The sequence below is a fragment of the Diorhabda sublineata genome, chromosome 5 (genome assembly GCF_026230105.1).
Source record: "Diorhabda sublineata isolate icDioSubl1.1 chromosome 5, icDioSubl1.1, whole genome shotgun sequence".
Classification (NCBI taxonomy): Eukaryota; Metazoa; Arthropoda; class Insecta; order Coleoptera; family Chrysomelidae; genus Diorhabda; species Diorhabda sublineata.
The window spans coordinates 24193616-24220741 of NC_079478.1; the positions used below are offsets into that span (position 1 = coordinate 24193616).

General features: G+C 31.4%; 1 protein-coding gene across 5 annotated transcripts in view; it reads left to right on the top strand.

Moving 5' to 3' along the window:
* The window catches only part of LOC130444527 (paxillin), a 76367-nt gene that overhangs the window by 13740 nt on the left and 35501 nt on the right, over positions 1 to 27126 (top strand). The window contains exons 1-3 of one of the 5 annotated variants that reach the window (XM_056779712.1): positions 1132 to 1306; positions 3738 to 4119; positions 18515 to 18657. In XM_056779712.1, coding sequence (XP_056635690.1) covers positions 3987 to 4119; positions 18515 to 18657 — 276 coding nt within the window. In that variant the 5' untranslated portion in view covers positions 1132 to 1306; positions 3738 to 3986. Of the gene's footprint in view, positions 1 to 1131; positions 1307 to 3712; positions 4120 to 18514; positions 18658 to 27126 lie in introns of those variants that run through there. The other 4 variants (XM_056779713.1, XM_056779714.1, XM_056779716.1 and 1 more) reach the window with 4 other exon arrangements.

Genomic DNA, 27126 nt, shown 5'->3' on the forward strand with positions numbered 1-27126 from the left:
GTAAACGGTTTGCAAACTTTTGGAAAAATGCTCCTTAGCATTCAAATTGATTAGAGCAATAAGTTTCCTTAATCCCAGTAAGACTGGTAACGATCCAGAATGATCCGTGCAACTGATGTCTGAAGCATTTGATATTTTGTCGAAAGTAAACACATGCAACGCCACTACATTGAAAGAAGCAGACATGGCTTTTGGAGATATTATTCTGACAAATGGGATCACTCTAAATAATATTAAAAATTATTCCAGATGTGATAGAGTAGATGAGTTTTGGACTGAGGAGATTTTTGTTGCAAATTCGCTTATAGGCCAAAGACTGAAAAATGTGGATATTTCAAAATTTATGATATTCTCGATGAGGAATGCCAACTCAATAGATATAGCGCAGCACAAAAAGACAAAAACTTGCTGAGAACTAAAAAGAGGAAACTAGTAAAAAAGAAAGAAAAACTGGAAACAAAAAAGAAACATCCTTGACGACTCTTAAAAACAGCTTGCAGTAATGGAGTTAGAATTAGTTAAATGGTTGTTTTACAATACTTGTGTTTTCTAAAATAAATATTAAATTTATTGATTTATTGGAAGGATCTTAAATATAGTACAGTTAGTGAAACACACAATTGAAATTACTATTATTTATGATGTTACCAAGTGAAAAGGTTTTTTACGTTGATTCAAATTTATTATATACATCCACGGATTATAAAGTTAGATTATTACGTCTAATCTAGTATAATAACCCATTCTATCTATAGATAGATATCAATCAATGCATGCAAAGAAAATTCAAAAAAATAAAATTACTTCCTCACCGTGACAACATATTACTACTAGAAGTTGAATATATGAAGAAGAGATGAAATTTTCATCTTAACTGTGTAACAAAGAGTAATTTGTAAAAATATGTGGTGTAGCAATATGTCAACCCACGAGATCATCATTTAGATTAGTACGTAAATAATACTTTGTATTTATCTGTTACATAATTCATTTATTTTTTATAATCACACGTTTGTACATGATTTATTTTGCCGCGCAAAAATAAATAATGCAGTCGATCATTTTACTTATCTATAAATTTTTCACATTATGTATGAAACAAATATTCCTATTCATTTACATAACTAATCCAAGTCCGTAGGAGTTATCCTTGATGTACATTTTGGGAAATCTCTCTTGAATTGTTTTATTTTAGTTTTGTATCTCGCTGTGCACCTGTTATTATTTTCAAAGTATAGTAAAAAATTTGTGTTTTTGTATTGTGTATGTGAGTGCAGTGATGTTATTTGTTTTTAAATTTGGCGAAGTAATGTCTGCATATAACGTCTTTCATTGGAAATTGCAATTGACAGATGTGACACCGACTTGTTTTCCAAAACTATTTCCCACCTACCACAAATTTTATAAAAAATATCATATAAGCTGAATTTTCTTATACAAATTTATTATTTTTCACTACTAGTTAACATTTTTTTTCCCTGGTTGATTTTCCCCTATTTATATTAATATACACTCCTGAAAACAACTGTTTGTACTTTTATCGAGAGTGAATTATGAAAAGTTATAAAAGTATTAGATAAAACAGTTTGTAACAAGTATATTTTTCCATACTGTGTGAATTGATCGCCTGATTAAAAAGGTGACAACAGTAAGAATAGAGATAAATCTTCTAGAAGTACGTGAGATCACATATACATCGGAACTATTATTAATAGAACAAGGAAAGACAATTTTGAGGAGTCAAAAAATGTTAAAATCCGTTCAGTCAACCCGGAGTAATTTATGTTTAAAGGAAAATGCATGAAATTTACACATTTTTTATGATATCTCGAAATACGAAAAATATGTCGACATGCGGTTTTTGCCATTCTGTTGCTAATTTCGTCGACTTTTATATTCCTCAATCAAAACTGCATGTTTCTATCAACATTTTTCAAGAATAGCTAGCCCTCTAGCGTATTCGTTACTCATTAGGTTGTTTCGAAATTATAACTCTTACATTGGTAGACAGGAGCTCTCTTCAAAAAGTTTGCATAGATCGGTTAAGTAGAACTGGAATAACAGGCGTTTTTTCATAATAAAGTTCCCGGTTCCCCCCACCTCTTATTTGAAGAGATAGACTAAAACTTGTAAAATCAAATATACGCTGAATTTCTTGAAGAATACGATAATCATAATTTAAATGCATCTTAATTAGGCAAAATTATTAATTTTATAATTTTTGGTATTTAATTACGTCCTCTGGCGGTGACCTATAACTCTGTAAATAATTTCCAAGTTTTTCTCGAGGTCACTTTTGTTATAAATTTTTTTTCCCGATGCAATTTTATATATTGCTTGGTAGACTAGTATGATACGTAGAATTAGTTGTTTTAACAGTGGACACGTTCTTCTTGCTATGGAAGTTTTTCGTCTCCTTCTATAGCTCATCTTAAACCATAAACATACCTGGTATATTACTAGTCCCATTTTTCATACACTTTCAATTCTTTCTCATAATAAGATGTGACATTTCAAACATTAATCATAATTCATCACATCAATTTCTATTTTTGAGAGTGAAGGAATTTGGTAATCATCCGTTGTAGTATTAGTCTTTTGATATACAATGTGACTAACATGAAGTTTCATTCATATTTTTATAATCGTTAATTTTTCATTTCTGAAAGTTTTGGCACCCAAATACTCATTAATTGGAATTTGATTAATTGGAATTTGAAGGACTTTGACCATCTAAAATATTTGTTACTACCATCACTAGCTTAAAGAACGATCCACACATATCCGTGACGTGACATACCGTGAATAAGATTTTGCTCGATTCACTTTTCCATATTTCCTGAGTGAACATCATTTTTGTAATATGAGATTCTCATGGAGTTGGTTCGTGATTGACTAGTTCTTTACAATATGAAGGACCTCAAGCTGTCACGTTGCCGTTCATGTTTGAACACGCACCGTATTTCTCCCTTTAGTTTACTAAGAATTACGTCAGAAGATATTTTTTTCCACTGAAGGTCACGGCTACCTTCAGTCTCTGAAGACGATAACTTGGTTATCGAAACGCATGTCAGACAATGTAATTTTGAGTGTTCAATTATGTGCACAAAAGTATAGATAAGGCATTGGAATGATTGGAAAGGCCTATATGGGCAACACTTACATTGTAATGAGGTTATATAGGTTGTTTGGCTGGTCTGGCTATATGATTACAGAGCTAATATTCTGGAACCGCTCTGATTGTGCTCGAAAAAATTGGATTGGCTAAAGAAGGAGGAGGGATGTCGACAGGCGGATTATTTAATTTTGCAACTTGAGTGTAACTTTATGTATACCTTCATTTCTGTTAATGTAGTCAATTAAAAAAATCTGTTAGTTACAATATTTATGAGATCCAACCATTTGAAAAATATATTGGTTTCATGCAAACATTATAAAGGGGTATTCCTGAATCACCTAGTATATTTAAAAAAAATAGAGCTCTAAATTTTGCTCCATTAAAGTTCTGCCTCCATTAAAATTTTCAGTAAAAATTGTTAACAACAAATGCTATTTTTAAGGCAATGACTTTACCCTAGAAATATAAATAAATTTTGTCCTTGATTAAATCATACTTAATTGAAATCATCCACAGTTTTTCTACTATTTTGTCAAGGTGGTAGTATTTGAACAATTAATTTCTCTCTTTCAATTTTCTGTTATATGTAAACAGCCACCTGTATTTATGTAATAACTAGGTGGAGTGGAAGAAAATCCGCATTGAACTATTTTTAGTCGGTGTCAGTATCTGTCTTGCCAAAAACTAGAACATAGGTTAGTCATAACCGGGATCTTCCATCAGTTCCATTTAATTAGTTTGCATTAATACAAAAAATTCTGATTTTCGTGTTATTTTTGGTGTTTTGCAAGAGAATAAAAACAACGAGATACCGTCCGGAATTGAAAGTGTGAAGTGAGTACATTTGACCAGTGAAAGAAGCGTTAACATGAGTACAAAATTGCGCGTGCGTACTCCGTCGCCCAAAACTGTCACTTTCGATCCTTCGCCTCCTACGACTTTGGAGAGGAAACCGAGAAAATTAATATTCAAAAATCATGCTGAATGGGAACAGTATCTTTGTAAGTTAAATGATTGTGTTGAGGGATTGAATAAAGCAACGATTCTAGAAAAACATATTTTAAAACATTTAAAATTAGCTTCTTTACTGTTTTGATAACTGTTTAGTTGAATTCAGTCTCTCTCTTCTTTAGAAATAGAATTTAGAACCATTGTATATTTTAAGAACATTCGCATACTATAATTAATAACATTAGAGTAATGGTTATTTAAAACACTAATCAGAAAATATTGCTAGTACTTTGTATATAAGCGTTTGTTTTTTTCTTAACTAGTTTACTCGAGCTGCATAGAATATTTTTTATTGTAAAGTGTGAATTTTCATTGAAGGAAAACGCTACCCAATGGCATCTACGGCAAAATTATTAAAAGAAATTGACATTAGTCCGCATACAAAACGCATTCAACTCTAAAAAATAATGGGAGAAGTGGCTATTTTGAGGAATACCGAATTTTATGCATATGTTTTGCTTTTTAATTCACATTTCTTTATTGGTGTGACCTCCGTTCAAAATTATGTTTTGGTGTACTAATGTGTCATTCTAGTAAAAAAAATTGTTTTCATACATTCTCGTCATATTAGAACATGTAGATACTATTTAGCGAACGGAATTGGTGGGTTGTTGATAAACAAGTGCATGCATTTCAATTACTTTTTTTCTCTAACGGCGTATGTAAATGTATTGATTTTAACTGATGTAGAGTTTGGACCCGATTTTATGAAAATTACTCCTAGACTTCCTCTGCAAAACAGTATTCTATTAAAAACTAGACAACGGAAAAAACTACTGGTATTTCTCTTATCAACCAATCTCAAATTTCATAAATTAATTAGCTCTCAACACTAATTAATGATACTCTAATAAGACATCTTTCATAATACCAATGTCGAATTGTATTTATTTCACCTAAAAAGTAAGCAAATTTTAATTGTGACCTATTAAATGAACCCCATCTCTTTTAAAATGTCCGAGTTTCCATCTTAATATTTCGACATATTATAACGATTAACTTTTGTAATATTCCATATTTCCCTAAATTTTGATAATTAGAAATGGGGAGGGAAATGAGTATTAGTGGGTTATTTCAAGAGATATCAAAAAAAGTTATTGAGAAAAACTAGAGATATCGTTAAGTCCATATTTTAAAAATTTCTATACAGAGTCTTGTGTAACTCCGTTAAGAATCAAAAATATGATTTTTAAACTGAGACTCCCTATATATTTTCCCGAATTTGGATGGATTATATTTTTTAGAAACTTTTGATTTAACATTTTGTTACGTTATACGGTCATTTAAGAGGTATGGAACGTTTATTAAAGAAAAAAATTGTGTTCAACCTAACAGAGTTTTGTATTATAAAACAATATCTATCTTATATATTTATATTTCGAGAAGTTGAACTTTTCATGTTCTTTCTTTTTTTAAATTGAACACCCTGTATTTTATGCAACATCAATTTTTTCAAACATTCCCTTTACAAAAGTTCATGGGAACAGAGTTATTTTGTACTATTTATTATTCTTAACCATAACCAATATTAATCTATTACGTTTTCTCTGCATTTCCTAGTAATAAATAAATATTTCCGTCGACCATGTATTTACATCCATTATTAATGTTCTAAAAATCATTCAAAATCAGAAATTATTGACACCCATTAATGCATGATTTTCTGTTAATGAAAATCAAAACGAAACAACGTGAAGCTAAAACGTTGTTCGCTGTCATTAGTGGTTTATGTTTATAATTGTGAAATTTCGTGGTGATTAATAAATAAAATGAAAGTTTTAAGCTGTTTTTCTCCATTTTAGAAAAATATGGTCCACAGAATAGTATTGTAACCAACTCTTACTCAAGTGTTAAAATACACTGTATCTCAGCTATTATTAAAGATATAGACATGCGATTTCGCGACCCTGTATAACTTTTTTGTTAAACTTTTAAAGAACAAACAGAAATTTTCCAACTACTTTTGTTACTGAAATACAAGGCAAAAAAATATTTTCACTTTTGGAGTATGTTATAATTTCTCAGGTCTTGTATAAGATACATAAAAGTCAGTGGCACATTTAAAAAAAATTTTATTCACTGTTCTTAAGATTGGTTACAAATTTGGTATTTTTTAAATGGACCACCCTGTATTTGTCAACATAAAATTTTTGCAATTTTTTTCTGAATACTTTGATGTATTACAACCTAATCTTCAATACATTTCAGCTCCAAAAAATCCATATTTATGTTTGTTTATTTAATAGTAGGCCATAAATTCTTTCACAAATAATTTGTTAAAACGAATTTGAACCTATTTATTTAATTATATTCTAAATAAAACTCAAAATATCACTCTTTAACATAAACTTAAAAATGTTGAAAACAAAAAGAATATATTTAAACATTAAAAACTATAATTAAAATAATCAAATTAGAAAATTAAGTATAAAAATAAAAAAAAACATATAAATCTAATAAAATTATTCAAGCTGTCGTTCATTTTGTCTTATACATAAACCACATACAGTTTCAATTCGCCTTAATGAGGTTGTCTTTATGTTTCTGAATGTTTTTTCGGTTGATGCTTGGAATCCATCTATATTACTATGCGGATTTGCATAAATCTTATTTTTTAAGTAAGACCATTCTTAAGTCTATAATACTTAAGTCCGGTGAACTCGGGGGCCATCTGATTGGCTCGTGTGTGACAATCTAGTGACTACCAAAATAAGCACTTAAATATTCTCTAATTACCCTTGAATTATGAGCGGGCGCTCCATCTTACTGGAAATGTATCTGATCTGGCATATTATTTTGTAATATATTTAGGTATCGTTGGGCATTTAAGCTACCCTCAAAAATTGTATATATAATTTTACTATCCAATACAAAACATGAAAAACTAAAACCAAATCGGCCTTGTTGCTGACGTTGAAAAGTACTATGTTGGTTTTCTTGATACCAATGTCTTATATTTTGCCTATTAAATATGACGCTGCTGCTTATATGGGATTCGACAGACAAAATTACCTTTCTTGCAAAATCCGGTTCTTCATTAGTTTTGGTTAAAAAACAATTTGAAAATTCCAATCGTTTAAATGTATAGTCAGATGCAATTCTTGAACAATATTTACCTTATACGGTTTAAATTTATGCTTTTTTAAAATTTTTCCACTATTGAATTTGAAACTCCTATCTCTTCCTCTATTTTTCTACAGGAAATTTGGGGTTTTCTTTCCACACACTCTAAAATATTAATTTCGACAGTTTCATTTCTTTCAACATTAGGATGATTAGCTGACATCTTTCTGAAAACCTAATAAGATCTTTTTTATTTTTTCACTTTTGTAACAAAATCAAATAAACCGATTGTTTACCTATTTAAATATAATTGCAGCCTGCTTCTACATTTTCGTTAAAAAGGTTTTATAATATACTTTTGAAAATTTTTAAATTCCCGTCAGCCATCATTATTGATTAATTTGTATTGCCTCTGTTTGTGACTTTCCATATGTTTCCATATGTGCAATAAACAAAACATTTTTTTATGCATGCGTGAAGGAATTCATGGCCTACTATTAAATAAACAAACACAAATATGGAATTTTCTGATTTCTGAAGCTAAAATTTATTGACGATTAGGTTGTGATACATCAATGTATGTATGCAAAAATTTTACGTAAAATATACAGGTTGTTCCATTTAAAAAATATCAAGTTTGTGCCCCAAAATCACGCCACTGACTTTTATGTAAAAATATCTATTACAACCAGTTTTCATTTTTTTTCTATCTTATACAGGTCCTGAGAAATTATAACATCTCTAAAAGTGAACATTTTTGTTTTCACCTTGTATTTCAGGAACAAGAGTAGTTGAAATATTTCTGTTTGTAGCTTTAAAGTTTTACAAAAAAGTGATACAAGGTCATGAAAACCGCATGTCTATATCTTTAATAATAGCTGAGGTACAGTGCAGTCTCAACCAAAATGGGACACAGTGAAGGCTATTGTACTTGTTGGTTAAATAACTATTAATAAACTTTATTCTTAACAAAAAATTTCCAAAAGTATAATTCGAATGGTAATATTGAAGGGTTCACAGTTAATATCAATATCTAATTCTCTCTATCATATCTTCTGTCGGGGAAGTTTAAACCCAAAAGAAAGTATTTTGAAAAGTAATCCGATACACATTAATTTTTTCAAATGTAGAATCATCTAACGGCAAAAGATCGCCTCTAATAACTCGATCGTAAACAAAGTTCTATTTGGAACCTAAACATTTAAAAATGGCTATGTGACGTCTCCACTAAAGTGGCGGATTTCTCAGATATACTTTCGTTTTTTTTCACCTGAAATTATATTATTATGGAACCTCTCTATTATTATTTAAAATTGATAGTCGATTGTATAATTTTATTAATTACCCGCTCGCTAAACTAGTTAATACAAAAATATTAATTAAAGTTTGAAAACTTATTAAAATATCTTGAAATACTGACTAGGAGATAATTCAGTTTCAAATTTTATGTGAAGCGTTTTGATACGTAGCGTTTAACATAAAGACGGTTTTTGGTTTAAATTTTTCATGGCAAATCCGTTCAAATATGATATATAATACCAAACGCTCGAAATGGGTGAAATCTTGGTCAAGATATATTAGCGACGGGGACCTTAATTAGCCACCAAACACCCAGATTGCTGTAATATTGATAAAATCTAAATTATGAATCACGTGAACAGTGATGTAAGAATAGAAACTTATATTTAGCACGTTATGTTTATTTTAAAAATCGAATTGTCCAAACGTTTTGTTCCAAAAATAAATAAGTTAATAGCAACGAGAAAATATTGATTCTAGGTGCACTGTGTAATGTTATTGAATGATTTTTCTCATTTATTCCATATATTGTAGCTGAAATTATATGAAATATTATAACGAGTAATATTTTTTTATAAAATCCTATAATCCAAGTGTAGTATTGAGTTTTCTCCTGATACATTAAGCTAAAACGCTGATATTGTAGCTATTCCACTTTCCTGCTCTTTTTATCATTTCATACAGGGCTACAAGCTGACTGAACTTTAAGCTGAGATTATTATGAATCATATACTAGTGTTCTTCGATTGCACTCATCGTCCATCTTCATCTATCAATCTCCTTGTAGGTTCTAACCTTAAGTTGTTCTGAAATGATTGTATCATCAAAATACATTTGTTTCAGAACGGATTCCCAAAGCTGTGAACAAACCACGAGATTAGTAAACGTGTAATTAAATCATGTATAACCTTTATATTCACCATGAGTCCAAAGGATAGTAGTGCTGATTTAGCGACATTAAGACTATTGACTGATTAACTTTTTCTACTGTTTCTAATAATATTGCTTTTTGTATGTTCTTGTTTGATGGTTAATGTACTGCAATGTTTCACGGATCATGGTTCGAGAATAAAATTTAAGTTAATTTCACACTTAAACCTTAATTACTCCACGATTATCACACTAATTACAACGCAACTCTTCACTAACTATTACCTTCTCATCATCTTCTATAAAAGTTTCCACTACATTAAATTATGATTGACGCCGTCAGATGGCATATGCTACACCAATGCATTGGCTATATATTCTAGACAAGTCTGGTTCTATGTTTTCTGATATTTTCTGTAATGTCTTGTATCTATTATTGCATCTTCCATAACTATTATGAATCCTTCATTTTCCAAGAAGAGCTCTTCAGCTCTAAACTATTTATATGATACTTTATTTGTGTTTGTTTGCCATGTGACTGTTTTTTCTTGTGTAGTTAGTATTATTTGTATGTTATATGATACATTATCGATACCAATGTTTGTTTTACTAGTACTATTAATTTATGTAATGGTGGAGTCTTGTTAAGAAAGTAGTGCTGCAGAATTTTCTCTGCCATCCAGAGTTTCTGTGCCATTAATCTTCTTCCCCCTTCTGATCGTGCTAAATTAGTATGTTGATTTTCAGTAGCAGTTTGATTCTGGTCCCCTTTAAATATTCCTGTGGTTGTGAGTTGAGATTGAACTATGGCGATATTACTGGGTTTTGGTTCTTGGTTTATGTTTGTTGAATTGTATTGTGAGTGATCTGCGTAGCTTTTATTACCAGAATTTTTGTAAGTGGTATTCCACGGACATTCCACGTATATGTTATATTGACAATAATTGAAAGATTTCTGTAGTTATGATATGGCTTACTTTTTCTGTATATATCTGAAATTTTATTTGTTGGAATCATAGTAAATCATGTACTCTTTTTAATACTTATATTAATTAATCGAAAATTGAGGTGTTACAAAATCTTCTCTTTTAGCCCTCTAACAGTAAGGTGAATTATCCTGACATACACGTGTATGAGACCCCACCCTCCAAAAATCGATTTTTCGAGGTAAAATAAAAAATTAATAATGGGAAAAAATTTTATTGTCAAATAAATACATAATATTTGTTACAACAATTTTATTTTTATAGTTAATAATTAAGTAGTTTTGAAAATTAATTACAAAAAAATACTTTAATAGAAATATTATCTATAAAATTATCTAAAACATAGTAAAAATAAATTGTGATTAACTAGAAACTGTTTTAGATATTCTAAAGATAGGAACTAAATGAGAAACATCTCTTACTAATTGTATAAAATAATTATAGTATCAGCAGTTTCGAAATATAAAGGACAAGTGCAACGGAATACCGGAGGTCCATAGGTTGCTGAGAACATTTCGTCTAAACTGAGCATAGAATTTTTTAGGACACCACTCATGAAGAGAAGGCCCATCAACCCTTTTATTTCAACGCTATCTGTTGGTGAAGGAAACCACTGGACCGTATTGTACCCGATTGCACTTTAAATCACCTTACCACTTCAATTAACGTTTCATTTCAAAGTGGCACATTTCCCAATTGCCTTAAGACGGCTATAATTATACCTCTGCACAAAGGAGGAGATAAAAAACAAGCGTCGAATTATCGCCCAATTGCACTCCTTTCCACGTTATCTAAGTTCATAGAAAGATTGGTCAAAAAGAAGCTTCTATTATTTCTGTTTAAATATAAACTACTTACCACCCACCAATTTGGGTTTTTAAGCAACAAATGCACAAATGATGCTATTTTCTCTCTCCTTAATAATGTGTACGCTATTGATTGTGTTAATCATTAAATTTTAATTAACAAATTGCAGTACTATGGTTTCAGGGAAACACCTCTCGCATGGTTTAAGTCATACCTTATCAACAGAAGTCAGCTTGTAATGGTTGATACAGCGATGTCATCTTGCAAGCCAATAGAATGTGGGTGCCCCAAGGCTCAGTACTAGGCCCTATTTTAATTCTTCTATTTATAAACGACATCGCCTATCTAGACATCAGTGGTAAAATATGTCTATTTGCAGACGACACTAGTCGCATCTCCGATACGCCCTTCTCTTCTGCATCTCAATTTGAGCGAATCTTCAAACTACAGAAGAGAGCTGTTAAATATTTACTCGGACTAAACAGCACTGCAGGGACTTCTTTAATAGATTAAAGTTTCTGACTCTTCCTTCCTTATTCTATCCACGTTCAGAATTAGTTAAGTGCTCAATATTTTACCATGCAAAAAAGTGCACAATCACTTACCAATTCATTTACTAATTATTACCTATAATTTAGTTATGGTTCTATTCTATATATTGAAATTTTATTCCATTTGTTTTATCTTTAGTTATTTTCATGTTTGTTTTTTAGTTTTTATAATAATGTAGGGTTCGGATTGAAAGGGTAGCTGAAGGTCACTCGCCAGACTGACGTGACCACCTCGGCGGTCTCGGGACAACTGGCTGGTAGGGTAGCTGAGAACCAGAGCGCTCTCAGAAAAGAGGTCGGACAGTTATAAACAAAACAGATTCCCTGGGGTCATCAAATTAATTCGATTTAAAAATCAATATTCAAATTTTCAAAATCTGAAAGATATGCACAGATTAGGCTAAGGTTACTTAAATCAGTTTTTTATTAATTTTGAGCAGCGTGTGTTGTTTCTAAAAATAGACATTTTTGAATTTGTTCTCAGTTGTCAAAACATTGGCAGAATTATAATCCATAGAATGAAGTTGATCATAAAAAACGTATGAGGCAAGCGAGCATCTGTCAGGGTATAATTTGCTGTCACTTATGTGAGACGTTATCCGATTGGTGAGAGACCTCCAAGAATAACCAATGTTTTGTTATCACAATTTAAATAAGGAATTTCATGAACTAAGTCATTTAATTTATTGGTTGGTGTTCTTTTATTTTAGTGAAATTGGATTGAAGTGTCAAATTTTGTTTGTAAACATAAATTATATTGTTGGAAGATTCAGAAAAGTTTAGGAATAACTGATTTTATATATGATAAAGGTGTATAAATAGGTAAGATAGTGATGTCCGATTTAGTATGGCTCATTCGACTGAAGTCACTGTCAGACGTATCATATAAAATTCGTTTCAAAAGATATAAGGATATGAGTTTTCATCTGTTTGATTAAGTTAATATTAGTGTCACGTAAGTGGTAATGGACCAGTATAATTAAAATTTTATAGTCTTCGATTCTAATAAATTTGGTTTCAAGAAAAGGTAACCAATGTTCAGCATTCTCTCTAGTTAATTTATACAAATAAACAAACTGTATAGATAAAATTCTATCATCTCCGAGGCTCGTTTTTTTCAACCTCCGATTGCTTCGTGCAGACGCTATGCGGACAGAAGAAAGCGAGCATGCGCTGTTGGTGACTGAGAAGCTCTCGCACTACACATTTTGCCATTGTTGACATTCAGGCGTCAGTCGGCGTTGTGCTACAGCCACGTAAACATGTCCATTATTATTGATACTCCCGCCAAGTGTAAATTGCGAAGTGTGATTCAGTTTCTACAGGCTGAAGGCCATAGTCTGCCGAAATCCATCGGAGAATGAGTCTTGTGTATGAGAAAAATTTCATGTTTAAAGATGGCCGTAATTATATGCATGATGAAGGGGGCCAAGGACGCAAATTTGTCCTTTCAGATGACGATGACTTGGTTTAACGAGATGACACCTACCTATCATATCTGCCTAGCATCTCCCTATCCTCCCGATAGGGGACTTACGGGTTTATTATTATCATTTTTGCACTACTCAGCTTAGAGCTGGTGACATTTACTTATCCAAAATACAAAGTTTCAAAAGGATTAGGCTTAGTTCACATAATAAACTTGCGTACTGTGTGGTATCCAATATCACAGTCTTCTGGATATCGAATGTCGACGAAGGTGTTTTTTGGTAATATCAGTTTGGTAGGGTCTTAGACACGATGCCCGTTGCTGATATAATAACTGGGATGATCTCCACATTTTCGCTGGCCAATTACGAGATCTGCGTACTTGGCCAGTTTCTCCTAATGTTTATTCATAATATTGTGAGTGTTCATTATAGCTAATTCAAGGAGGACTGAAATGACTTTAAAAATTGTCGAGCACCTTTTACGACTGGTAGTTGTATTACGGTGTATAAGTATTGAGAAAACCAAACTTGTTGGCTAGTTTCGGAGGATTGTTTGCACACTTGATTATGCCGGTGCAGATAGTCAGTATTATTTTATTAATTTATTTATTTACATACTACAAGCATATGTTGAATGGTCTCTGATGTTTGCTGACACTTTCTGCATTTTATCCTGAATAGCCACCATGAAGCCCTCGGTCTCTGGAAAGAGAGTTGCGCTAGCAAGCCATCTGTTTGGAGCTTCTTCATCAATAGACGGCAAGCTAAGGTCGTGATGATGTCAACCGTGTAATGCCTTTTGTGACCATTGTTCCAGCTTCTTTGTGTCTAATCCTAACTTGAAGGTCAAATTCAGGTGTGATATATATATGGATATAATCATCATTATTGTGCGTGTTAACCTCTGAATACCATTAGCTTCGTTTCCGTTCACTTCAGGATTCCAAAAGAGTACGTTAGAATAAACACGGCATAGGTGTGACCTGGTCTAAGATATTTGCATTTAATTCAGACTTCATAAGTGATTTCATTCTTTTACTGTATTGATCCGGTATCCTGACTTTTGCCTGGTTGTAGTCCAATAACCCAGCTTGTTGTAATCCTAGGTATTTGGTTTCTCCCTTTTCCATTGCCTGTATGATATCTTTAGAGTCCATAACAGGTTGTTCTTTGCACCCTTGGTGATCTTTTTGCAACCTTTCTGCTTCTCCACTAATATGATATTTTCCTCGACGAGCCTATAAATTTTGTTAGCTATACAAGCTGTAAATGTGGGGAGACACGTGATTGGTCTGTACTAGGTGGGGTCATCTGTTTGGTAGCAAGGGTGTGGAACCCAGTATTATTATTATTATTACATCTAAGGTCTTATTCGTAATTAACAAATGCACACAAAACATATAATATTTAGTTTAAGTATGGTGTCAAGTAATCTCTATTTATATCGTATTTCAATATGCTGGATGTGGTTATTAGATATCCACGATTTAGGTGAAGTTCAAAGGATGTTCAGTTTATAATGAAAATGTTCCTATATATAGAGGTCCCTACGGATTAAGAGATCTGAATTGGTATTATATCAGAATTATTGCTATGTATTCCATACCAATGTTTTCAAGTTTTCAATCTTTTTGTTATTTTGTAAGGTTTTATGATATAATTATTTTCGTTAACTCTAATACAAAACTTTCCATTTGTCGCTGCAATTGCATCATGTAGATTGTTGATTAACATTAACTCACTTATATTATCATCTTATTAATTTCGTTTCATTGATTATTTAACGACGTAGATCTTACATAAATTTTACATTCTATGAACATTTGAACATAATGGTAGATATCAAAATATTTATGATTTGCTTAACTGTAAAATAAATATATTTTGTAATAGCGGGACCAACTCCACTTGATTTCTTAGTTTGTTGATGTGATTTATTTATGTAACAAGGTCAAACATTTCACATTACACTGGTAGACAAAAAAGTTTCTTGCTATAACTTTTAGCTGAATAGCATAAGAATCTATCTAAATAAGAAAATGGCCCAAAAAAAATCAAATCACATAAAGATTTTTTTTACACGAAAAAAACCACACATAGAACAGTTACGTTCAATATTTATTGCAAAAATGACCTCACAGGTTCTTAACGATGAGTATCTACTCTATTTGTGAAAGTGTTATTGAACTAACACATATCAAAATGAAAAATATTTATATTTTCCCTTTTATGGGTGGACAAAACTTCTTCAAAAACCAGCAGTATACATCCATCGTAGATGGATCTCATCGCTCTTGGTACTGAATTTCCATTGTTCTGATATTTTGGTGGAATCTTTCACGTTGCTTGTCACTAAAAGCGCCAAACTTCTGAGAAAAAAAAGGGAATGAAGAAAATAAATTTTTCATTACAATCGGCAGCAAAACGGTTTATAGGAATTTAAATTTTGACTAACTGTTCGTAGTTTGCATCCATATTGTTGCCCAAAAATAATCTCCTTACGACACTTAGAATGAGTTCTTAATCCATAGTCTTCACAAAGTTGTTCAAGTTGAATGTGATAAAAATACGATAACTTTTAAATTACCACATATCTGCCACTAGTAGGATTGAAATCTGTTTTATGTAACAGGTTTCTTTTATTTTCACTGAATGGACAACCCATATAGATGGTTTTGAATTCTCATTATGTAATTATGGAAATTCCTGCATCAAATTAAGAAATAATGTTCACTCCCCGTATAAAATTCAGTAAATAACTAACAAACTGTCAGTCCACTTGGACTCTATTTACCAATGAAAACACACAATTTCTTCGAAATATTCAGGCTAGACATTAACATCGCTTCATAAAATTTATTTAATTCATAAATTTATTTAAATAAATAGAAATATGGCGTTCTTTAGGCCATGCGCGACTGAAGACAATGAAATTGCACAATGTAATGAGAATAAAGACAGTTATGAATTTAATAATAAAGATTTAGATATACAAACACAACAAGTTATTTTAAATATATTCGTATATTTAAAAAAGGAAAATAATCAGCAATCTGCTAATGCAATCATAATAAGAATTGCTGAATTAACTAGATTAAAAACTTTTCCATTTATCGAGTAGTCATAAAAGGGGTTGCTATGGATCATTCACAGAACCGAAAAACATGTAAAGAAAAACTGAAATCAGTTGACAAAGCTAATCAAGATTTTATAAGTGGGACAAAAGGTAACAAATTATCCAGAATACAATTGTATCAGTTTAGAAATATTGCATCAAGTTTTGTCAGCATGTGGTTTTAAACACAAAAAACTGAATAAACTGATGGCAATAACCGAGTCGACAAGGAGAGTTCGATGGCGACAAGATTATTTGCGTCAGATTAAGGACTACCGAAGTTCTAATAGACACATAATTTATCTAGATGTAACATGGTTTGACAGTCACGATGTAGTAAATTTCGGTAAAAAAAACTGTGCAGCTGATTATCATGAAGATATGACAGCAGAGTTATTTGAAAAGTGGTTTAATCAACAGCTTTTACCTAACATTCCACCACAGTCAGTGGTCAGACAACGCATCCTATCACTCGTGGCAACTCCTTAAGATACCAAATAGTGGTAGTAATAAAGCTCAAATTTTAGCATTTATGTCTAAAAAAATATTCCTATTCCTGTCAGCAATCGTAAAAAAGGCCGAGCAAACAAAGAATTGCTCACTGTTATTAAAGATCTAAAGTTAGAGGCAATTTATTATATTGACAAGCTGTGCAAAGAACAGGGCCATTCTCTTCTCAGAATACCTCCTTACTATTGCATATTTAACCCTATAGAGTTAAAATGGGGAAAGGTGAAATCAGAATTACGAAAATGTAATCAGTCTCCAAAACTGAGTAAAGAGGTTGTAGAACTCGTTCTAGCAGCAGACCGCTAAGAGCTTTGAAAAAACTGTTTGAACCTGTTACCAAAAAAGAAGATGAGTACAAGGTATCATCCTCTTTACAACCCATCATAATTCAATCAAACGATGATTCTACTTTTGACGATTCTTACTACCATTTTATTTATAAAAATACTTTGGAATTGAAATGGTTTTTTTCTTTTTGTTTTATTTGCAAATAATTTAGTTTATTTTATGGTTTTTGCTTTGAAACTTCCAGTCTGGTACCTTGTTTAAACCAAACTCCCTTACAGACAGGTTCCTTTTTGCTTGTTTATTTACGTTTTATAATTTAATATCGAATGATTTTTTCTCCAGTTCCAAGTAGGACTACATTTAAGTGCATCTGTCTAAATAACGGCGTATAATGCCGTCCAACTAATAATGGTTCGATTGCCTTTCAACGAATACATTCTCGCATAAGATATACAAATTTTTAAAAGTATTTATAAAAATAATGAATTTATAAAATGAGATATCTACGCTTATGGTAGATCAAAGAAAACTGTCGGCAAAGGTTTTTATATAATTTTCTATAATCTGCAACTGACATTGGAAGAACTATGAGTCTGCATTGTGTGAAATAGGTCTTATGGCCGATCACAAATTAGGAGACTCGATCTCATGCTTTTTTGCAAAAGGTATACTTCGTCTCTTCCCTCCCAACCACCGAACTAATGCTACGACACAGACATCAGAGCCTACTATCTGTCTTGATCTCTGATTTCCAACAGCAAAATACATGAAATAATTCCTTTTCACATTTCCAAAAAATGGTGTGGCTTGTAACTTGACTATAAATTCTCCACCAATAATAAAACATATAAAATAAGCAAAATAACTATATCATTGTTTCTCCTTATAAATAAAGGACAATTTAATAACCTCTCATAAAATTTACTCCCTGTGATTAAAAAAGAATGTAAAGAACATATTGAATAGTGCTATAAATTAGGAATTCATGATTATTTTCTCTATTGTTTGGAAGGTGTTATTACTATTACTATACTACAGAGTTGTAGAATTTGTACCGTATGTCAAGTAACAATTCGTTTCTGATTTCTGTGGCTTTAAAAACATTTCTATCGGAATAATGAATGACGATAGTGGTAAGGCCGCTTGACATGATGCAATACAGCGTGCAATGCAATGCAAGACGCAATATTTCTTGATCAAATGAATGCGCAGATGAAGTTCATCTTGTTTCATGCAAGATCTTGACAGTATCAGTTTTCGTAAAATTTAGTTATTCTTATTGTTAAACTAGGTACAAATTAAATAACATTAGAGGTTAGGAATTAGTTTACTTTTACTGTTTACAGAGACTTGCATGCAATTTTTTGCACGTTGTATTGCATTATTGTTAGCGGCCTTTATCCTTTTTTTATTTCTGACACAAGGTTCTTCTTTATTCAAATTAATTGATAATTTTTTTATTACAGATGCCCTACTTGCCGATCTTCAGAATACAGTTTCTGGTTCGGGTGTAACTAATTATTCTGGGTACTCACAAAGAAATATACGTAATTCTCCAGATAGAGATGATCATACAACGAAAACAGAAACATATTCATTAAAATCAGCAGTAAGTATTTCACAATAATTGATTACGCTTCCTTTCATTTATTGGATAATATTTTTACTAGGCTTCACTAATATTTTTCAACTAAAAATGTCTGGAATAAAGAGAATAATGTGTGATTAGATATTTATTTTCGTTTAAGATAATTTACTTCCTATGAAATTATACTATGAGCAGGCATATTTACTTCTATTTCCATAAAAAGGCACTTTTTTGAAAAATTGACATTTAAACATCAACCTCTTTACCTCGCATGTATATGTTTAGTTTTTGTCTTGTCTTTTTTCTTTGGTTAATTTTTTGAGTCTTTGGCTCTATCTGAATCATTGCACAAAGGAGAAGGAAGTGTTGTCAAACGTTATTTTATTTAAATGCAACCGCAAAACATGAATATTTTTTCACAAAATTCAGAAAATAAGATGACAGAAGCAAAACTTGATCTGGAAATAAAAATAAGTTGTTGAAGGATGCATATAGTACTGAAATAATCAGTATACAAATTAAAATTAAAACAGCTCCCCACAGAAGACCAAAGCGTAAACATCAACATTATTAGAATTATATCAACATATTATTATGTTGCCAAGACACTAGTCAATTTATTATATGGATGAATAAATTGTTTCCCACAAAATTATATATATTATATCAGCAAAACAGATATTCCGGGGTAAACAAAATTATGGAGTCAATATTTTTTATATATAATATATATATATATATATATATATATATATATATATATATATATATAATCATAGACAAAGCTTATTTTTTTGTGCACATACGAGAGCCGTTTTTTTCAACCTCCGATAGGCTATAAACACAAGAAAAGTTCATATAAAACAATAATTTTATTACCAAAAGATTGGTTAGGTTACTGTTACATTTCGACATAATCACCGAAGAGATTGAGACATTTGTCATATCTGTGGACAAGCTTTTCAATACCCTCTTCAAAGAAAGTTGCCGCCAATGAATAAAATAGAGTACAAAAGATACCTTTAAACTTCTGAAAATTCCGTAGACAAAGCAGTAATGGCGAATCTGAGGTTTTCTTTAACCCTTCTGTTAACTCGGTGAACTAGGTCATCTGTAACGCCAGATTTGCGTCCTTGGTCCCCTTTATCATACATGTCATTACGGCCATCTTTAAGTTTTCCCCATCCACACAACTCATTTCTCGGATGGATTTCTGCAGCACTATGGCCTTCAGCCTGTAGAAAACAAATCAATGTCAACAATCGCGGAGTGTGTAGAGCGAGAGCTTAGCAGTCGCCTACGGTGCATGTTCGCTTCCTTCTGCCCGTGTAGCGTCTGCACGGAGCGATCGGAGGTTGTAAAAAAACGGCCCTCGTAATTTGGCAATAGCTTGAGAACATAGAATTACCTATTTGAACTTTGGTAGGTCTGTCAACTATTTCGTATTCGTCATCGTTGAACATATTATGTCATAATTAACTAACCAAATCAGAATCATAATATTGTTATCCCAAACAGTTTACCAGCTTAAGAAGTTGATATGAACTCTATATATTAAGTAATTGCGACCATTTCTATCAATTTTTTTAGTTTATACTGTTTATTTTATACCACCAAAATGATATTTTTTGTTGTTTATTAAGTGGTATTCATTAAAAAATTATTGAGTATTGTCGGGATAAGAGATATTTAGAATAATATTACAATGTTCTATATGCCGTATTTTATGTATGCATCCATTATTTCCTGTCTATTGAATACCTCAATAATTTTGTAAATATATCAATTCACTGATAATTGAGAGATACCCAAACAATAATGATTATAGTTCCTCAAATATCAATTGCAGATTATAAAACCCCTTCCCGACAATTTTGTTTGATTTATCTACCATAGGCGTAGATACTTCATTTTATAAATTTATTGTTTTTATGAATAATTTTAAAAATATGTATATCTTATGCGAGAAAGTATACGTTAAAAGGCAATCGAATCATTATAAATTGGACGGCATTATACGCCGTTGTTTAGACAGATGCTCTTAATTGTATTCTTACTTGGAAAAAATCATTATTATACCTTGGTAATTTGCTATTTCCTGTCTATTGAATATCTCAATAATTTCGTAAATACATAAACTCACTGATGATTGAGAGATACCCAAACAATAATGATTATAGTTCCTCAAATATCAATTGCAGATAATAAAACCCCTTCCCGACAATTTTGTTTGATTTATCTACCATAGGCGTAGATACTTCATTTTATAAATTTATTGTTTTTATGTATAATTTTAAAAATATGTATATCTTATGCGAAAAAGTATACGTTAAAAGGCAATGGAATCATTATAAATTGGACGGCATTATACGCCGTTATTTAGACAGATGCAATTAATTGTAGTCTTATTTAGAAAAAATCATTATTATACCTTGTAAATTTGCTACAACTGAATATTAAATTATAAAACGTGAATAGACGAGCAAAAAGGAACCTGCCTGTAAGGGAATTTCGTTTAAACAGGGTACCAGACGTTAACTGAACCCTTTTTACCCCTTTCATTCGTTTTTTTTTCTGGAAAACGAAATTTCAAACCAGAAACCATGGAGGAAAATAAATTCTTTTCAAACAAAACAAAAGAAAAAAATTCAATTCCAAAATATCTTTATAAATAACAATGGTAGTCTATAGTAGAGTATGACCTTGTTCTTTGCACAGCTTGCCAATATAATAAATTTTGTCTAACTTTAGACCTTTAACAACAGTAAGCAATTCTTTGTTTGTTCGGCCTTTTTTACGATCTCTGACATTTGAGCTTTGTTACTACTACTATTTGGTATCTTAAAGACTTGCCGCGAGTGGTAGGATGTGTTCTCCATAACGATTACTGATTGTCAACTGATTTCAATTTTTTTTTACACGTTTTTCGGTTCTGTGAATGATCCACAACAACCCCTGTCGTGACTACTCGATAAATGAAAAAATTATTCACTCTATTTAAATCAAAATTCTCATTATGTTTGCATTATCAGATTGCTGAATATTTTCCTTTTTTAAATATTCGAATATATTTGAAATAACTTGCTGGGTTTGTATATATAAATCTTTATTATTAAATTCATTACTGTCTTTATTCTTACTACACTGTGCAATTTTATTGTCTTCATTGCCTAAAGAACGCCATATTTCTATTTATTTAAAGAATTTTAGCATTTTAGCCACGCTAATGCTTATCGCAGACTTTCTAGCGGGAATATTTTTGTACATATAGCTTCGGCCAATAGAAATGCATTTATGTTTACGATTCGATGTTTTGATTGGTAAACAGTTGAGATTATGAGTCCGCGTGGACTGACGGTTTGTTAGATGTTTACCGAATTTTATACGGGGAGTAAACATTATTTTTCATTTCTTAATTTGGTATAAGAGCCATGCGTATTTATGAAATATTGATTGTTCCTCACATAACTATTTTCTGAAATTGATATTGGAAAAACTATAATAAGAGGTGCTAATTGTGCAAAGTTTCAAATAAATCCAACGCTTCGAAGTACGTAAAAATAGACCTTAAAGATTCCGTTAAATACATACATGCTAAGCTAATGTAATCGTGTTTAATAAGTCCAAGGTTTTGTAGCGGTTGTTAATAAATAGCCCATGATCCTCAGCTTCATATAAAAGACATTGGAATATTTTGTTGTATGCATGAATCAACAAATTGGTGTATATAATTGTTAATGAATTTTAAAACATCTAAAAATCTCTCCTTCGCCTATTTCTCGTGGAAAATTAATAAAAAATAAAATATGGAGCTACGGACAAATAACATAATTTTCATATATCTATTTATACTACATTGGATAAAAGTTGGGGAATTACGATCTATTTTAAGAACTGTTGTGAGAGCGACATCTGTACAGAACTATAGAATTTTCTCATAATGCAGGGATCTAGACAATGTGCGTAATTAGAATTATTCACGCAACATTAACTAGATGTCTCGAAGATTAGGAGTATATTTACTATTGAATATATTTTAGCGTTCATCTGTTTCAACATGTACTTAAAATACTTCCAATATATTTATTCTGGGACGATGGCGATGTAACTGCATTATATAATCTATACAAGATATTTTTGGTTTTAATTTGAAAATGGAACTGTTTGTATATTGTCTATTTCACATTGGTTTTAGCAACTTCCAAAATTAAGAATATATGAATATATATTAATAAATATTATATATTTTTTTGTGATTTTTCTAACAGTTTGACACAATTGAATACTAAAAAGTGTAATATAGCTAAGATTCATTTTTTTAATTTTACACTCGCAATATTTTATGATAATGATAAATTAATAGTAAATAATATTAAAAAGATATCGTGTAACACACTTAAATTTGGAGACATCCTATATGACTGGAAATATACATATATGTATCTATCCTATTCTATCCTATCTATCCACTGGTTTTCCTAGATAGCTTTGTCTTTCATATTTTCTTCAATTGGTTGCTTCCAGGTTTTTGAGGATCTTCCTAGTCTTCTTCTATTCTGAGATTGATACATCAATGCTTTCTTTGGCCACCTGTTCTGTTCCATCCTCATCACACGTCCCTACCGGAGCACTTTCTTAGTATGAAGTAGTATATACTCGACCTGTTCTTCGTTGTATATCTTCATCCCGTATATGCTCTGTTCTGGATATCCTACACGATTTTCTTAAATAGTCCATTTCCACAGTTTCTATATTTTTTTCCTGTCCTATCTCTTAGATGCCAGCACTACATCCATACGGTAAAATAGTTTCCACTATGACTTTGTATATTGTCATACTTGTGTTTAGGTTAATTTTTTCTGACCTTGTTGCACTCTATTTATTATATCGTATTTTGTTGTTTCATCTTCCAAAATTGTGCTTCCTACGTATTTGAATTCTCTACATCGTCTAACCCTATTTATGTGCAGATCTCCTTGTATGCTTTATATCGGCAGATATTCTGTTTTTGATATACAAAGTCTGGCTATTAAATAACGAAAAAGGGTTTTGTTATAAAAATTATTCTACATTCCAATGCTTCCCTTCAGTATACTTCCCTCCCCTCGCCACACACCTTTCCATATGTTTTTTACCATTGATCGAAGCAGTGCTAGAAGTCTTCTTTGGTGAGGGCCTTTAGGAGCTCTGCCGTTTTTTGCTTTACCGCTTCCATCGACTTAAATCGGGCTTCGGCAATCATCCCGATGCTCATTCGACGATCTGCACACACAATTTGATTGATTTTGTCACTGTTTCCGGTGTCGAAACAGTCACAGGGCGACCTGGGCGCTGGTCATCTTCAGTGCTCTCTCGGCCCTCACTAAAGCGCTTACACCACTTAAAATCACGCGAATGAGAGAGAATTGTCCTCATAGGCCCTATGCAACAACGGAAACGTATTTTAGGTCGTGCATAGACAAGATATTTAGATACCCAACGCATTACTCGATTTTTACCCCACCCGTCTAGGGCGCCCTCTAGGCGCGCAGTCTCGTTATTTAATAGCTAGACGTCGTATTTATATTCAAACACCATTTTTCATATTCGTTGTCCAACTTTCTCAGCATATAATCTGCTTCGTCCTCGTCGTCAGCTATAATAACTTGGTTGTCTGCGAAAAATAGAGTTGTTAAGCACTTATTCTCTATCTCAACTCAGAGCTTCCTGAATGTGTATTTTAATTAATGTTGGTAATAAACTTAACCCTTGTCGCAAACCTTTCGAACGCGAAAATGGTTTTGATAGGGCATTTCCCAACTTGACTGCACCTTTTGACTTTCTGAATAGCCCCAACATAAACATTGCTGATGTCAGATTTCGTTAATATATTAAAAAGCGGTTTCAACGATCGTAGGTCTTTTTGAGATCAATAAATAAGAGGTGAGTATCATCTTAATAAAATTCAAAAATCAGTTTTCAAAATGACAAGTAACATCATGAAGTTTGTTGATTCTTGTTATTATTCAAATTGTTCTGAATTTTTATTGGTTAATTTATGAATGATATCTAATTTTCACATATTAGATTAGGTTAGTGATGATTGTTGTAGAAATATGGTTTTATTTCGAGCTTTCGAATAACAATGTATTCATCATTATCATCAAAAAGTTTCTTAAAAGAGCTTACTGAAACAGTGCTCATAGATAGTGCACAGAAGATAGGAAAATTCATAATTCTAGGTATTCTAGCTTCATTTCCTAACTGTAGAAATGAAGGTAACTTTCCACTCCGTGTGGCAGGAGATTAAATTAGAATTTTTATTGATAACATAAATGTTTATTTTACTTCGCTCTTATTTGCTTGTTCCGATAACCATTCATTTTAGTATCGCAATAAGAACGTTTTTCTTTTTAAATTTAACCTCGAATATTAGTCACCTTTCGTTCTTAAATTCCTTTAATTTCCAAACGATCGCATCCCATGTGGGAGTAAGAAACATATTTACACAGCTGCGAGTTATTTTAGTTTTTGGGATTTATTTTTATATATTACATTATTATTGATATTTTGGAAGTTACTTTAGAATTTATGTAAACTCGTACATGATTTTTTAACATATTCAAATTTTCACCTTTTAGCCACCTGTTTGAGTAAATCAACAGGTTGATGCAGTGCTAATAAATAGAGGTGCCTGATAAGATGTTTCAATCATACCCTATAAGTAGTAGTTGGAAAATTTAATCGTTGCCACTTTCCCAATAACACACCGCTCATAATATAGCTGGCAAACACTTCTTTACAATTCTTTACACTTTATATATATATATATATATATATATATATATATATATATATATATATATATATATATATACACATAACAACAAAAATGTTGTTATACAATTTTTAGTAGTTGTTTTTGATTCGAATAACGTTCAATAAATTGACTTCTAAGTCCCATGTGTCGCATTAGAAAATACTTTAGTATAGTATAAAAACAACAAACGCGCTTGCATTTTTTATATAAAACAAATTCTATATAAAAAAACAAATAGGATTTCACAGAAAAAATTAAAAATATGAAAATTCCTAACGAATGTGGGAATTTATTTCGTTAGACGTAGTTTCTTTATATACTAATGTTCCTATTACAATTGTGAAAAATATATTAATGAAAAATGGGACAAAATTGAAAATTGAAGAATTGAGGATATTAAAAGTTGAAACGAAATAAATTATACAATGATTAAAATAGAAAATAAAAATAATATGCTTACCATCGAGAACCCTGTTATAATAATAACATTGTCACTGATAGTCTTGAGCTAACATATATAACTGGGAATTGTGTTTTAAAAAACATTAGATTCATTAACTTCAAATAAAATTCAATATTCAAATTGACGCTTGATATTTCTACATATATTGGTACTTGATACATCATAATGAGATTGGTTGATTGAGCGTCGGAAACTATTCAACACTGAGAAACAGAAAAATCAAATTATCTCACCACTCCTTATGGGAACCATTAGGATTTTTTAAATCATATAGTTAAGTGATTCAAAGTGTACCTTATTTATGATTACGCACTCAAACTCCATAAACGTATCAACTCCAATTACAATAAAAAGCCGTGAGCAGCAGAGCTCCATCACGAAAGTCGAATTTTTCGTCGAATGAGAATTTAACTAGTACACAAACAAATATTTCCATAAAATGAATTTCTTGGAAATGATATCAATTCTCAATCTTATTTCTTTATATGGAAAATTTGCTATTTCACAAGTTAACTCTCTCTCTCTCTCGAATGAAAATTCATAATTTCAATAGACCCGGTGGTCTCGAACCCTCTTGTTCAATTCCAATTGACAACAAAGAAAAAATTGTCATAATGACAAGAAATTTCGAAAATGGGAAGTAAAAAAAATCACCCACGATCATACTCGTATTATTCATTAAATAGGAGGCGGTCTAATTCAACAATTACAACGATCAAAATGATTTCGGGCGTTTTGTGCTAGAAGAACTGAAGAAGAAAACTTTGAACTTGAGAAAGACAATTCTTCAACATCACCCCTACTTGCATGCGAAGATCGAACCCTCTAGTTAAACTTTTTCTGGCCAAAAAATAAGAAAATATAACAAAAATGACCATAAAATGGAGGGGGGTGGAAGTTTCGACCTTAGACAGGAAATCATCTCGCAACTATTTGAACCTACATGTGAAATTTCATTTTTCAGTCGCTTTTCATTTGACCTGCAGAGGTGAGCAAAGGTCAAAAACCACTTTTTTGCACTGCGACCCCTCGAACATTTGTTTTCAACCAAACTCTAATAACATCAATCCGCTGCCAAAAAAGCCATGTATGCTAATTTTGAACCAAATCGGACTCATAGCAATTGCTCAAGAGACGAAAATAAGAATTGTAGCTTAAACAGATACATATATATATATATATATATATATATATATATATATATATATATATATATATATATATATAT